The sequence below is a fragment of the Dipodomys spectabilis genome, unplaced genomic scaffold, assembly GCF_019054845.1.
Source record: "Dipodomys spectabilis isolate Male_0828 unplaced genomic scaffold, ASM1905484v1 ptg000145l, whole genome shotgun sequence".
Classification (NCBI taxonomy): Eukaryota; Metazoa; Chordata; class Mammalia; order Rodentia; family Heteromyidae; genus Dipodomys; species Dipodomys spectabilis.
In genome coordinates this window covers 13099813-13114580 of record NW_024870822.1, presented here as the reverse complement: position 1 = coordinate 13114580, position 14768 = coordinate 13099813, and the positions used below count along the sequence as shown (strand labels likewise).

Genomic DNA, 14768 nt, shown 5'->3' with positions numbered 1-14768 from the left:
TCTTTTGTTATTTGGTTATGATAAAATGGTCTGGCTCTATGCTACATCTCTACAATTCTGAAATGTTTTAGTTAGATCCAAAGAACCGTGTGTTCTCTAATGTTCTCATTGACAGCTTTACATTGCTTTTGGACTTGGAAGTGGGAGTTTTGTTTTTCTTATTCTAATTAGAATAAAAAAAACCACAAAGAATAAGACTTGAAGCCAAGCATAAATTGTTTGACTCTTCAAAAAGAACTTGCCTTGAAGGGTTGTGACAATGATGAGAGAAGATTTTCATTTTTCTGAGTACATTTTCAATTCTGTGTTTGTAGCAAACATCCCTGTGGTGATTAACCTTGAAGTGGATTGAGATTTAGCCTTTCAAACTCTAATGGAGAGGGAAGTAACCTAGTGGGAGGGTGTTTTCCAACAAGCACTGAGGAACTAGGCCTTAATGAGAACTCTAAAGAAAAAGTAGCTATCAGACAGAAGACTTAAAACTCAAGAAACCAGACTGTTTATGGATATAAAATGGAATTCTGGGATGTGTACCCAGGATTCACTTGCACCGCAAGTGTAGGAAATGCTTTCATAAGCCATCTGCTAAATCAGACAGCGAGAGACACAACTGGGTAGAAAACAATGAGATTGAGAATGCAAGGCAAACAGAAAGCAGTAATTTCACCGGGACTGCGAATTCATTTGAGCTTCTGTAAGCATCCTCAGAATTTGACCTTTTTTTCTTTTTCATTTTAGATGCTGCACAACAAGCACGTGATGGTGCGCGTGGGAGGAGGATGGGAAACCTTTGCAGGGTATTTGCTGAAACATGACCCCTGCCGAATGCTGCAGATCTCCCGTGTGGATGGTAAAACATCCCCCATCCAAAGCAAATCTCCAACACTTAAGGACATGAACCCGGATAATTACTTGGTGGTCTCTGCCAATTACAAGGCTAAGAAGGAGGTTAAGTGAAGCTGATTGGTTGCTACAAGGGGACCCTCATAATGACCTATATCCTCTTATCCAGTGTAGTTAGTTTAGTTTACAGCCTCTGAAAACTATTTTTTTTTTTTTTTGCGGGGGGAAGTGCAACAGGAAGAAAAAACAATCTCATTATACTGAAAAAAATGTTCAAAAAGTAGCACTATTTATTTGTAATGACTCTGTAGAAAATCACCTATTCAATGAATTTCTAACTTCCCATTTAAATTAGATAAATTACGAGCAAGTGATCATTTCTCAATATATGAGCATCATATGTAGAACAAAAGCAATTTTAGGAACACAACTCTAAATACAGATGCTAAAAGATAAAATCCTGTTGGAAGAAAGCGTTTTCAGATCGGTCTACAGGACATACCTGCTATAAGTCTAAGAGTAAAAAGCACCCCAGAAATTTTTATAACTACAGGATTTTAAAGATATTTTTATCAAATGACAATTAGTATGATATTGTGCTACTAATGTTTCCAACAGCTCCATGAGTAAATGTAAAGTATTCACAACAGTGATACTTTACTGGAAAGACCACTTCAGAAAAGTTTACATGCACTTGAAAGACTGCCTTAAAATGCATCTCTCTTATTTCTGACCAAATATCTGGGGTACTTTTGGAAGTTTTTAGTATACTCCCTTAGAGAATAGCTTACACATTTTCCTAAGCACCTGGTTGTGTTTAGAATGACAAGTATAATTCACACATAAGCTGACATACATTTCTATTTTGATGAGTGAATTGTACAGCCAAATGTCATTGACTTCATGTTATTTTAAAATCATTTTCTTATTAAACTCTATCTTTAGTTAATCCTACTTTGCTATGCTGTCTAGTACAGTAAATTCACTGTAGCTAATGATGTTACAGGCTTATGTATACCCTTGTATACCCAGGACAGGGCTGGTTTGTACCATTAAACAACAAAATATTGTCTACACTTGATTCAAAAATAAATCAATTTAAAAACCATTATCTGTTTTTATCTTAATACTTGAACCTGAAATAATACTAATCAACTTGATAGTTTGATGAGTGTTGCAAAAAGAGTCAAATTATGGCTACCTAGAACCTCCTCAGGATGAAGGGTTATAGATGGCGGTATTCTTGCTTTTAGCAAAGTTTAGATTTTATCATAGGTGCTATCTTAACTGCAGGCCTGAGAATGGGAGCAATGCTTAACATGGAGCAATTCATTTACCCTTCTTGACTCTAACCTCTAGGGACAACAAATCTGACACGTGACAAATATAATTAAACAACAATCAGGTCTTTGGGACAAGGTTAAACTTCATGGGGAAATTTGATGGTACTGGAATGATTGTGAAAAACAGCACTATAGATGAAAAGAAACAGTAATATGTTTGTAAGAGATAAAATCACTTTAGTGCAATCAATAGTATGAACACCTTTTTTGTTTTGTTTTGTGACAGGGTCTCATTATGTAGCCTGGACTTGCTTGAGACTCATGATTCTATGGCCTCAGTTTTCTGAGTGTTTGGATTACAAGTGTGTATTAACACCCTCAACTAATACTTTTTGGGATATAGTGCTGACTAAGGCTTACATTATTAAACTAATATTGACACTACATTTCTCTATATTATTAATGGTCACTTTTCTGTCAAAATTTCCTCCTGTACTTATATTTTCCATAAACATATTCATGTCTTTACTAATGAAAGCTAAATTTCACAATTCAAATATATTGGTAGCTTAACAAAAACAATATCTAAAAATACCAATCTTTTTTTTTGCTGGGACTTGAACTCGGCTTGGTGCTGTCCCTGAGCTTCTTTTGCTTAAGGCTAATGTTCCATCACTTGAACCACAGCACCATTTCTGGATTTTTCTTTGTAGTTTATCGGAAATGTGAGTCTCACAGAGTTTCCTGCCTTGGCTGGCTTTGAACCGCAGTCTTAATATCCCAACCTCCTCTCATAAATTCAACATGCGCTCACTGGCCTAAAATCAGTATCACTGGGGTCATGTTGCCTTCTGAACACTGGAGGAGAGAATCCATTCCCTTGCTTTTTGTATCTTTCAGAATTGACCTGCACTCTTTGCATGGCCTCTTCTTCTACTTTAAAAGCTAGAACATAGCCTATTTTTGACCCTTCTTTCTTCATCTCTTTCTTCTGAGTACAGGTTAGAAAGATCTTCAGCTTTGAGGAATCCATGTGATTAGAGTTAGTTCACCTAAATAATTCCCATTTAAGGAAATGAACTTGATCTCATTTCTAAATTCCTTCTGGTGAAAACAGTACCTCCATGGATCCTGAGATTAGGACATAACCACCTTTGGAGGGGGAGAAGTTACTACAGCTATACCATATGTAAATTGGTTCTTTCAGTGTTATTGAGAATGAAGTCAGAATTGAAGCCCAGCACTGAAAAAGGATGTCAAAAAATGGGACTGTATTCATAAAGAAATAACTAAATGCAGATAGGCATTTTACTCAGTAACTTCAGGGTAAAAATGGACTAGGCAATAGACTGGGGTGAGCTAACATCAACTTATTTTCAATAAGAGTTAAGATCTAAAGAAGGATAATGGTTTCTAAACAAATGAATAAAGAATTAAAAATCTAAAAAGTCCAAAAATCTGTTTGAGAACATGAGTCTCCAAAACATAAGTCCAATTTAATACACAGTGGAAAGGCCATGGTCCACACTGATCTCAATCCTGAGCAGATAGTCTGGTGTCTAGTCTACTGTTACCATATTCATTTAGTTTCTTCTGGGGTGGGAGGCAGAAAGCCCCATACAATCTCTATCATTGACAAAGGTGCTTAGATCCTTAACACCTAATGAATGATTTCTGAAACTCTAAGAGGTATTCATTTTGGATTCCTCAGAAATTTCCATTCTATTAAGAAAGCTCTCTTGTGGATGTCAAGCCCCAGGAGAGTTTTGTAATAGCCAAGAGGATTAATGCAAGAAGAATGTGCAGAAACCTCTATCAGAGTAAAACACAGCAAAGAAGAAATTGTAAAAATGCCTGTCTCCTAAGATTTGGACACTGTGTCACTAGCAAAAAAAATAATTCATATTCCCTTAAAATCCATATTAACTCAGAAAACATATTCCCTTAAAATCCATATTAGCTCAGAAGTTAAAATTGAGCACAAATGTTATGTAATAGAGCTAACACAATTCAGGATATAACAAAGCATACTCTGGCTGAAGAATTTATGCATATTTAATTCTTAAAATGACAGGATCATTGAAAAAGCTAAGGGACAGTGTCCAAATCCCTGTTCTTCCACTACTGGCCAAGATTTACAGGGTGAATCATCTGACATCTCTGTGCTTTTGTCTGGCCTATGCTAAAATTCAAGTAATAGCAGTAGTGACAGCCTTAGGGTGCCTTCTTAAGAGACACAAAATATGCTTGGAACCGAAAGATTGCTTTGAAGAATACAAATACAGGTGTACTTTTCTTCCTAGCATACATAGATTTTTGTCTTTGTTGATTTTTATGTTTTGCTTGGAGGTTTGTTTTATTGTTACCTATTTTTTGGGGTGCTGAGGATCCCATGTTTCCTGTACATGCTCAGTGTGTTCTCTACCACTGAGCTACAACCCTATCCCCATTTCCCCATTTTGCATTGTCTAACTGACATTTTCTCTGGGCAGTCTGATAGAAAACATTCCTTCTATCAACATCAGTGAAGCCACATGGCTTGTTGTCCTACAGTAGGTAATACAATCTTCAGGAAGCTTGTTGTCCTTCCGTAGGTGATAATATCTCCAGGAAATAAAAGCCAAAAGGTCATCCCTGTGGTTCTCAGGAATTATTAGTTTTTTTTTCCCTCAAGGCTGGCACTCTACCACTCAAGCCACAGCACCTACTTCTGACATTCTAGTGGTTAACTGGAGACAAAAAATCTCATGGATTTTGTTGCCCATGCTGGCTTTGAGATCTTTAGATCTCAGCTTCCTTGAGTAGCTAGGAATACAGGCGTGAGCCACTGGTTCCTGGAACATTTGGTACTCTTGAAAGGATGTTTCCCACACTGCAACCCCTTTTCCCCCACATAAGTGGGGGAAATATCTGAAGGTGCAGCATGAAGAGCTAGATCAGGCCAGGAGTGTCACTATACCATCCAGTATCACCATCTAGTTCTGTATGGCATGTACAGAAAGTTCTGTCCAGGCTAAGTTTAGACAAAGATAAAGAAACTGGACTATAGATGGATACTGACGTCAATATCCAAATATCCATCTATTGAGCCCTTAGAAAGGCCTTTCCTAATCATGTAATTTAGGATATGGGTGGGGTTGGGAGAGATGGAGGAGAATGATAAAAGGATGACACTGCTCAAAATGCATTATGCTCATAATCTGACTTGCCAAATTTGAAACCCTTGATTCAAGTAATAATTTTTAAAAGTGAAAACAAGGTGCATTATACTAAAACAACACCCAAAAATGACACTATAATATTATGAAGCAATATTTACTAAATCAAATGTACCTAGATGAGGGAGAGCAACATAATAAAATGTCCTATTAGAAGTTTAGTGTCCAAGTTATTGTGTTACACATTTCTATGTAAAAACAAAACTTCAAACTTGCTATACACACAAATGCCTTTTATCAGTGGTTTTCTAGAAAAGCAAAGAATAGAGTCTCATTATTGTAGCAGAATCAGCTTAGATAACAAGCCTTAGAGCATGTGTAGCATCTAAGAGAATTGCAGATACTTTCATGAAAAAGATGCTAGATAAATATTTCTTTAAATATAGATTCACAGGTATTTTTATCTCTTGCTGATCTATGTATTCAGAAATTATTCAAGACTGACAAGATATACTTACATCTTCTAAGGATCAGCATTTTCATCAGTGAAAATAAACAAGTCAAAGTTTTAGATCAAAGCTTATGCAAATTCTCATGGAATATCAGTGATATTTTTATTTCAGTAGTATTTCTGTTAAAAACACAAAACAGAAGACTAATGATATAGTTTCTCCTTTCCTTATCTACAAATCTAGATACTGCATAATCATCCCAATAGACTAATCCAAAAGAGATGAAAGGCTTCCTAAACAGCAGCCCAAGTCTTAATTAGTTAAGATACTAAAGATACCTTTTTGTCAAACAAAGATGACAAAGCCATTTTTAATAAGGGGAAGTATATATTCATAGCAAAATCACATGTGGGAAAATTACTAAATCACATTCCCATATACAATTAGTCAAATAGAATCATGTGTAGATGTTTTTAAAACATTCAACATGTTACAAAAGAACTGGATATTATATATCATTTAACAATCAGCCATATTAATAATCTGATTATTAGAATTAAGAAAGTATGGGGTAAACATTTCACATTTTCACAGCAGTTACACCTATGCATCTCACTGCATCAGTTCTATTTCAGGAATTTGGATGGGAGGGGGTTAGATGTGATATTGTGCCATTATGTTATTTCAAATATAAACTATGGAAAATTCACTTCCTTTTAAATTTTGCATAGGAACTGCTTTATAATTTTCTGAAAGAAACATCTAGAGAGATATGTGTGTGTTTAATTCTAATTCTAAAACGAATTAATTAGTTTTCCATCAAGCATCTGGTTCCCCCTCTTCCCTTTCTTTTTCTAAAAATGTTAGTATTTGAATGTCACTCCCTTAGTGTCTGTCACAATATGGTCTGGGGAAATCTAATGCCACCCACAGAGGCAGGCCGCAGCTGGCAGAAAAGCATGTCCCCCTTCTCCCAGAAAGCAATATATATGCCCATTATTCATACCTCCACAGTAGATAATTAAGCATTAGAAAGAGAACATTATCCCATGGAAGAGGCCTTCTGTGCAAACAATAGAAGTGCAAATACCTTATGACACAGGAAAGATTGAATAGTTTGTGCTATACCAAGGGAATTACAGATGATATGTTCTGGTTCTATATTTACTTTAGTTATTAATGGTCATTTTTTGGTGTTGAAAAAATTATCTTCTTAATGAAGTAAAAAAATTACTTATGAAATGTAATTCAATGATTCATTCTCTTTCACAAACAAAAATATCACGAATCCTCTAAATGAGGAAAACATACCCTGTCCAAATATGCTTCTTTCCTAAATATTTATAGAACATTTCATATAATAGAAAGGATGTCCATGAGGAGTCAATAGACCTAGTTTAGAAGTCAAACTCTTTTTTATTTTGTCTTTTCTTTTTTGGTACTGGGGATGAACCCAGAATACTACACTTGCTCAGTAAGTGCTTTGCTACTGAGCTACATACTAGCTCTAGAATTCAAACCCTTTAAGAAGGACTTGTATAGCAGATCATTGGTATCCAAGTGTATACAGTTCCCAGGAGACCACCATTCAGGTTACACCACAAATGCTCAGGATGAAATGGAATTTATACACAACTGTCCAAACCACAGGATTGAGTGTGAATTGTTCCACTTTACTTGGACCATGTAATGCATGAACAATGGTTTTTTGTAACTCTTCCTGGTCAAAACTACCTGCGATAAATCTTTAAATAAGGCCAGTGTACTGTATAATACACTTCTATAAAACACAAGCCTGTAAGAGGGTAAGTGAGATAGTGGCTCAGTTACCTTTATCTAAGTCAAGTGAGTGTTGTATTTTATTTACATCCCTATTGACACTTCATATCTACATAAAGTTTGTAGTGCTTGCCATTCTAAAGACTTAGCATCCAAAAATCCATAATAGTAATTCTTCTATCTTAGTTTATTATGCATTAAAAAGAAAAATAAAAGAACAAATGACATAAATCTCACATTCCTAATACATTTAAGTCTATAAAGTTTTTATGGGTACATCATATAGAATCCCCTAATAGGTTATGTTTAAAGCAGACATTTTAAATATACATTTCTCTTTCTTACATTCATAACTACATTAGCAGCTTCACATCAACATAAACTTTATAATTATTCTTTGACAAATAAAAAAGGGTAAAAATGTCTATAAAATTTGGATAAGTATATTACCACTCCTTATAATTAATCCAGGTTGGTTTACTTCATTCAATTATAGCATAGATCTGTATGAAGCTGAGTCTGATATTAACAGTAGTAATCTTTGATGATACAACTAATATATAATTTTAAACAAGCAAAGAAAAGCCTTATTATAATGTAAAACACAGTATGTTAATTTAATAAGCTATTGAAGTAGAAAATAAATTAGAAGAGATTCAGCATTTGCCTATGAATATTCATTCCTTAGTAAGTTATAAAAATTCATAGTGTTCCTGCACATAAGCCCTTCAAATAACATTATAAGATTTTCCCTGGTTATCAGTTTAAAGGCACTCAATCTGTAAGTTTAAACAAACATCTACATATAGTGAAATAAAGATACAGGATACTCAGCACAAGTTTAAGTAGCTAGATCGTTTTATAAAGAAGGGAAATATAACTGATCATTTAAGTATTTGAGATATATGCTGCAGTTTTATGTCATTTTTAGTATTTAGACCCATGTTTTTTTTTAAATGGCAAATTACTTACTTCCTGAAGAAAAGCAGCAAGTGCAGCAAAATAAAAATTTAATGAGGGGTCTGCCCATTTTCTAAGTTTGAAAAATCAAAATTTTTACCATTATTTTCCATATGGATTTAGCACTGCACTTACAGGCACTAATAACACAAAGTTTGGCTGTTCATGTCTACGACGAGAGGAAGTTAAATCGAGCAAGTCTGTTTGATTGCAGGTGTAGAACAGTTATTGGCAGAATACTCTTCCATTCATGTTATGCTTCACGAAACTGTCCACTAAGGAAAGACAGAAATACAGGAGCAAAAGTAAGTTTTTACTTAAAAGCACCTAACGTTATTCCAATGGAAAAGAAGAATATAGGTCATAGAGACGCAAAATGTTTTGTGAAGAGCAGCTAATAATAAATTGTTACATTACAGTTAATGGGAAATAAGATGATGGTATGAAGATAGAAAAGACTAAATCTCTGGACAGATCAGTGGATATGTGACACATAGTATACATAGGGTACTGTCTAAAAAAGCTTAAAAATTCTGATTAGCTCCACTCTCAGGCCCTTGATTGTAGATAAGGTCCAATCACTCTTTTGAGAACCTTTCCCTTGAGACTGATATGCAGCCAGGGTGGAGGACAACTGCATTAGAGGTAGTCTCCACTACTCCTGTCCTACGGGACAGGATTCTTTGCATCCTGATGTGGAGATTGCAGGATTTCTTCAGCTAAGATTCCTTGCCAGAAGCAGTGAGCAGCACCTATGCCAGCTATCCTGAGAACCTTTGATAGCAGATGGATATGAGGAAGGTATGAAGATAGGGAAAGGATGTGTTTCCTCATTGCAAGAATCATGCTAATCTGGGGGATACTCCAGGCTTGTTGAATAAGCCATAGAGCAATACTCCAGGACCATAGGCCAACAGATTTGAGGACTAAAACGTTCTGTTATCTCTGAGCCTCCAAAACACTTCTCCAGAACCTTATGCTCCGATGGACTGGCAGGTGTTCAAAGGGAAAGGATCTTGCCCCTGTGAAGCCAGCAGGCTGTGGGAGAGGTGAGAATGACTCCTGGTGGGCGGCAGTGTGGCACTCTGTGAGAAAACCCTCCTGTGACCTTCCACCTTGCTGGCGAGGGGGTTCATTTTTCACAAAAGGAGTCAGAGGGAAAAAAATCAAGCTATATTTAACACTGGAAGAAATTCTGAGCCATGTTGAGAGGACTAGAAGTACCAGGAGGCCTAATTCCTTTTCAATCTATATGGATTTTTCTGTTTTATGGAAGAAAAGAACCTAAGCCAAATAGTCACATAACATGCCTCAGTATTGCTGTCAATTATTTTACACTGTTAAAAGCTTAAAGAAAAATGGTTTATTTTCAATTTAATTGAAATTAAATGTAACACGGGCCATGGTCATCTCTATTTAATGGTCCTGATCCAGAATCAGCTCTGCCTAGGATCTACCGAGGCTATTGGCTGTAATTTATGGCCAACACACATTTTCACAAACACACATTAGAAAATATTTTCTTTGCACACGGACCATAAATACAATCTTAATGCCTGGACTACCATTTTCCTAAACTATATCATGTAAAATTGAAACTCTGCTAAAATATAGAGTCTAGAGTTCAATGACCTTGATTAACAGTATTGACTCATGGTCTAGTACTGTGACAAATAAGTAGGGCATGTCTTATTCACATCTGTGCATATAATCTGACATGTAATCCTAATAATAGGTGACAATATAAGATCAAAGATTGCAAAACACAGCATGAAAATATTCAGACTATTGTACGGAATTTTTAGGGCAATCCAAGTTAATGACTAATGAGTAAATAGGGACTAGAAATGATGTCTTCCAAAATTAAATTTGGGTGGTTTTTATTTATTAATTTTTATTTTTTGGGTCCGGTCGTGGGGCCTGAACTCTGGGCCTGGGCGCTGTCCCTCAGCTCTTCAGCTCAAGGCTAGCATTCTACCACTTGAGCCACAGCGCCACTTCCGGCTTTTTCTTTTTGCTTATGTGGTGCTGAGGAATCGAACCCAGGGCCTCATGCATGCAAGGCAAGTGCTCTACCACTGAGCCACCTTCCCAGCCCCACTTGGGTGATTTTTATATTCTTCACACTTCTCTCTATTGCTTGAAATTTTGATTCCATGTAAGATGAGCATTAAAGTCTGAAAGTACTAAGATGCAGGATTAAGAAAATTAGGGGAAAAAATTGACACACTTGACTTTGGAATAAAGAAGTAAAAGTATTTCAATGAATACTAAAATAAATAATGTACACAAACTATGTTTTTAAATTACTTCAAAATTTTCTCATCATATACTGCCAGGGAAAATTATTGAGTGGATCGCTATATAACTTTTTAGAAATACCCAGGAAGTTGAAGCTCATGTCAATATTAATACTTACTCTAAGTCCACCTGCTGGTGGGGGCCCAGATGTGGCCATCTGTTTTTCTATTTTTTCTTTTTTCTTTCTCTTTTCTTCCACAGATTGAACATCTTGAATTCCCCGAGATGCAGCCTTTAGATTTGATAAGGGGATGGAAAATAAAAACAACAAAAGTTGGTGTCTGGTGTCCAAAAGGTGTTTGCTTTTGCTTTTCTTTGGTGGAGAGAAATTGGTTTACCTTTGCAAACAAAAAGTACTTCTACGGTAACTTTTGATAAAATAAACTGCCATGTCTTCATTGGATACTTTGCCAGGATAGAATTCTATTTTTTTCTTAAGCTTATTTCACATTTGTCATTGTTTTACAGGGCGAGGGCATTTATTTTATCCCAAGGAAGAAAATTCATCCAGGGTCATCTTAAGTTGAAGAACATATCTCTAGGCTAGTTTTCACACAGTAAAATGATGTATGTGGTTTATGGAAAAAAGAAATCCTTTTGAAAAGTTTTCTTTAACCACAATTATTTTGGATATCATTTACATTACAGAATACTACTAGCACTGGACATTTGTGGAAATAAAGTGCACACTTATTTATCTAAGCAGGCATAATTTTACGGCTAATCTTACCTCCTTCTGTCTTCTCTCTGCAGCCTCTGCAAGCTTTGCTCTTTTTTCTTCCTAAAGAAAATGGATAAAAAATGTTTCAAGATAAAACCAAACACAATCATATGTAAATTATAGATGTGCGTTTTATAGAAAATCTATGAAAAAAATATATAGTTCCACAAGCCAGTGGATCATGCCTGTAAACTTAGCTGCTCAGGAGACTGAGCAAGGACCATGGTTTAATGACAACCATGACAGGAAATTTCATGAAACTATCTCCAATTAACTATTAAAAGCTGGAAAAGTAGAGATATAGCTTAAGTGGGGGAGTGTCAACCTGAGCAAAAAAGTTAAGGGGCAGGACCCAGGCCCTGAGTTCAAGCCTCACTACCAGGAAAGCTGACGGGGAGGATCCTTCAAGGCCAGGAGTTCTGAACCAGTCTGAGATACAAAGCAAGGGCCTCGCCCCTTCACCCAAACAAAACAACTACAAACATTTCCACCATTGCATTTATAAAATACACTAGACACTAAATTTATAAAACAGTTTGTTTTCTGAATTTCACTCTCATGGTTACTAGATCTTCAAAATCACATATGCTAAAATAAATCTGACTAGGATGACTTGTATAATCTTTTTTTCTCTCTTTTATTCTTTCTTTGTAAGAGCTTACAGTTTGGGCAATAGAAAGGTAAGCTGTGGTTAAAATTACAAGGAAGGAAATAACATGGCTTGGTACTGCCAGCTTAAAAGGAGATTGAAAATAGGCGGGCATTTTCAGAGGCCAAGTACATTTATGAGAGGTAGTCCTCCATGTCAGCAAATAGTATTTTTTTAATGCCATATACTGACTGCTTAATTATAGAATTACTAAATATATTAAATCAATAGCATTTTCTTGCAAAGTGGTGGCAGTAAGTTCTTTGTTTTCATACCACAATACACACATTCATCCACTGGACAAATTACTCAGCACCAGTTTGCCAATGGAACACAAGCAGTGTAAAAACGTACAGATTTCCTTGCATATGAAGCTGAAACTCCAAAAAAGTCACAGAAATAAATATAATCAAGATAAGTTTCAGATGGTAGTAGTTGTTTTGGGAAATACAAAAGTGTAATAGAGGTGTTATCGGTGGTTGGATGGATAGTATAGATAGAATATATAGATCTAGGGTCATCAGGAAAAGCTTCATTGGGTTCCAGCGTTGAACTCCATGGTTCTGAGTTGCGTGGTTCTCAAAAGAAGCATGGGTAGTGTAAACTAACCAGTGCTGACAGAATGGCATCTTCCCAACAGCAAAACAAAAAAAAATTAACAGTGGTTAGACTATAATGGCTCACACCTGTAGCCCTCCCTACTCAAGAGGCTGAGATCTGAGGATCTTCGTGAAAACCCAGCCTGGACAGGAAAGTCTGGTGAGACTCTACCCCCATTTAACCAGCCAATTGACAGAAGTGGAGTTGTAGATCAAGTGAAAAAAATGAGTGAAAAAGTTAAGGAACACCATCCAGGCCTTGAGTTCAAGTCTTTGTACACACAAAGAAAAAAAATGTGACAGCAGTAGCTAATGGGTTGAATGAGGGCACGTTGCCACTTCTGGCTTTCTTTTTACTGCTTATGTGGTGCTGAGGAATTGAACCCAGAGCCCTCATGCATGCAAGGCAAGCACTCTACCACTGAGCCCCCTTCCCAGCCCCTAATAAATGAGTTTTTAAACCCCTATAATCTCATGGCTGAAGAATTAATGTATTTCCTCAAGTATCTTATAGTATAAATGAGAGGAACTTGGGGTTTTTACTTTCCTAAGGAATATGAATGTAAACATATTGTTAATAGTGCTGTAAGGAAACTCAGTTGTGAGAAACAGAGAAGCCACCACTTAAGAGGCCAAATTATGAGTTTTTATTGGAGAACCAAAGTACTGCTGGTAGACTCTGATCTCAAAGACCAGCAGCCTCGAATGCAACTAGGACAAAGTTTATATAGGCCCAAACCATATAAGGTGTGTGGCATCAAACCTAACCAAAGTGTTACACATAAGCAAACCAGATGAGGACACTTAAACCTCATAGAATGGTTAAATAAAAATAAACCATCTAGGGAAACCATCAGGTGGGAAATCAAGGGCCAATTATCTAGGGGAAGGCATAAACCCAGTCTCCTTGCTTTAATAGAATGCTACAAAAGTATAACTATACTACAGGTCACCTAGTTTTAATCCGCATTTCAGATAATCAACCCTCTTTTGGGGTAAACCCTGGATAAAAGGTTGCAGTGGTAGAAACTCATCTTCAAAAACGTGTTCTCTTGTTTATCTGGATTTCAGATCGAACTGGGTGCTCCCTATTTTCGTTAACTAAAGCCACCTGATACATTTTACCTTCTGGGCCTCACTCTGCACTTCTTTTTAAAGGAAGTATTGAGATACATAGTAAATGGAAGTCGTTGGGTTTCCAACAAGGGCGCAGGCGATTTCCACCATCACCTTCTCGAGAGAGCTGGTAGAGACACAGGGAAACAAACGCACACCTCGCAGGGCACTACCCACGTCAAGGGGAACATTTTCCCAGGGGCCCCCTAAGAGCCCATCCGGGGCGCCGGGGCGCCCACACCCTGCTGCTACCCCGTCCTGCAGACTTCATCGAACCAAAGTCAGCGAAAGGGGAGCGGGAAGCCCCCCAACACCGCGAGGGCCCACCGAGGGCATGGCTTTTATCTTTCCTTTCTTTGTCCCCTCCCCGCCGGTCAGGGCAGTGGGATGGCCAAGGCGCCGGCCGGTCCCCGAGGGTCCCAGATGCAGGTCCTCGGGGGGTCCTGAACCCTGAGGTCCGCACCGGGCGTCTCCGCTCTCCTCCACCCGGTCCAACGGCCGACCCGGCCCGCCGCGCGCCGCCCGGGCCTCCCGGCGCACCCCGCCGCGGAGCAGGTGAGCGAGCGAGCGAGCCGGGCGCAGCCGTACTCACCAGATTCGGGGAGGGAGGCGCGGACTCCCCGGGGCAGGGAAAACACATCCCCATGGGGACCGCACCTGGGGTCCCCGACCCCGCCCGCCCAGGCCGGGCGACGCTCACGGCGTTAGGTGACACTTGACGCAGGTCTGGGCGCTTGTCCCGCCCCCACCCTGCCGGGGCCTCTGCATTAGGCCTCGCCCCCTTCGCGACACCCCACCCCCACCCCCTCGATGGCAACGCCCCACCCCTTTGCGGCTATGCCACACCCCCTACGGTAACGCCCCAATCCTCTGGCGCTCCACGCCCCGGCCGGTACCCAAAGCTCCG

At 38.1% G+C, this 14768-nt stretch overlaps 2 protein-coding genes across 3 annotated transcripts in view; one reads left to right on the top strand and one right to left on the bottom strand.

The window, feature by feature from the left end:
- Window positions 1-1043, top strand: part of Gas2 (growth arrest specific 2) — a 109917-nt gene extending 108874 nt beyond the window's left edge. Inside the window, exon 7 of one of the 2 annotated variants that reach the window (XM_042691660.1) lies at window positions 739-1043. In XM_042691660.1, coding sequence (XP_042547594.1) covers window positions 739-957 — 219 coding nt within the window. In that variant the 3' untranslated portion in view covers window positions 958-1043. The remainder of the gene's footprint in view (window positions 1-738) is intronic. The other variant, XM_042691658.1, reaches the window with a different exon arrangement.
- A 6640-nt stretch (window positions 1044-7683) lies between these two features.
- LOC122117811 (small VCP interacting protein) lies at window positions 7684-14608 on the bottom strand. The gene is made up of 4 exons (XM_042691661.1): window positions 14454-14608; window positions 11507-11557; window positions 10895-11008; window positions 7684-8750 (listed from the first exon to the last, which is right to left on the bottom strand). Exons 1-4 carry the CDS (start codon window positions 14505-14507, stop codon window positions 8736-8738), a joined length of 234 nt encoding a protein of 77 aa, XP_042547595.1. The 5' UTR covers window positions 14508-14608; the 3' UTR covers window positions 7684-8735.
- Between the last annotated feature and the right edge of the window lie 160 nt (window positions 14609-14768).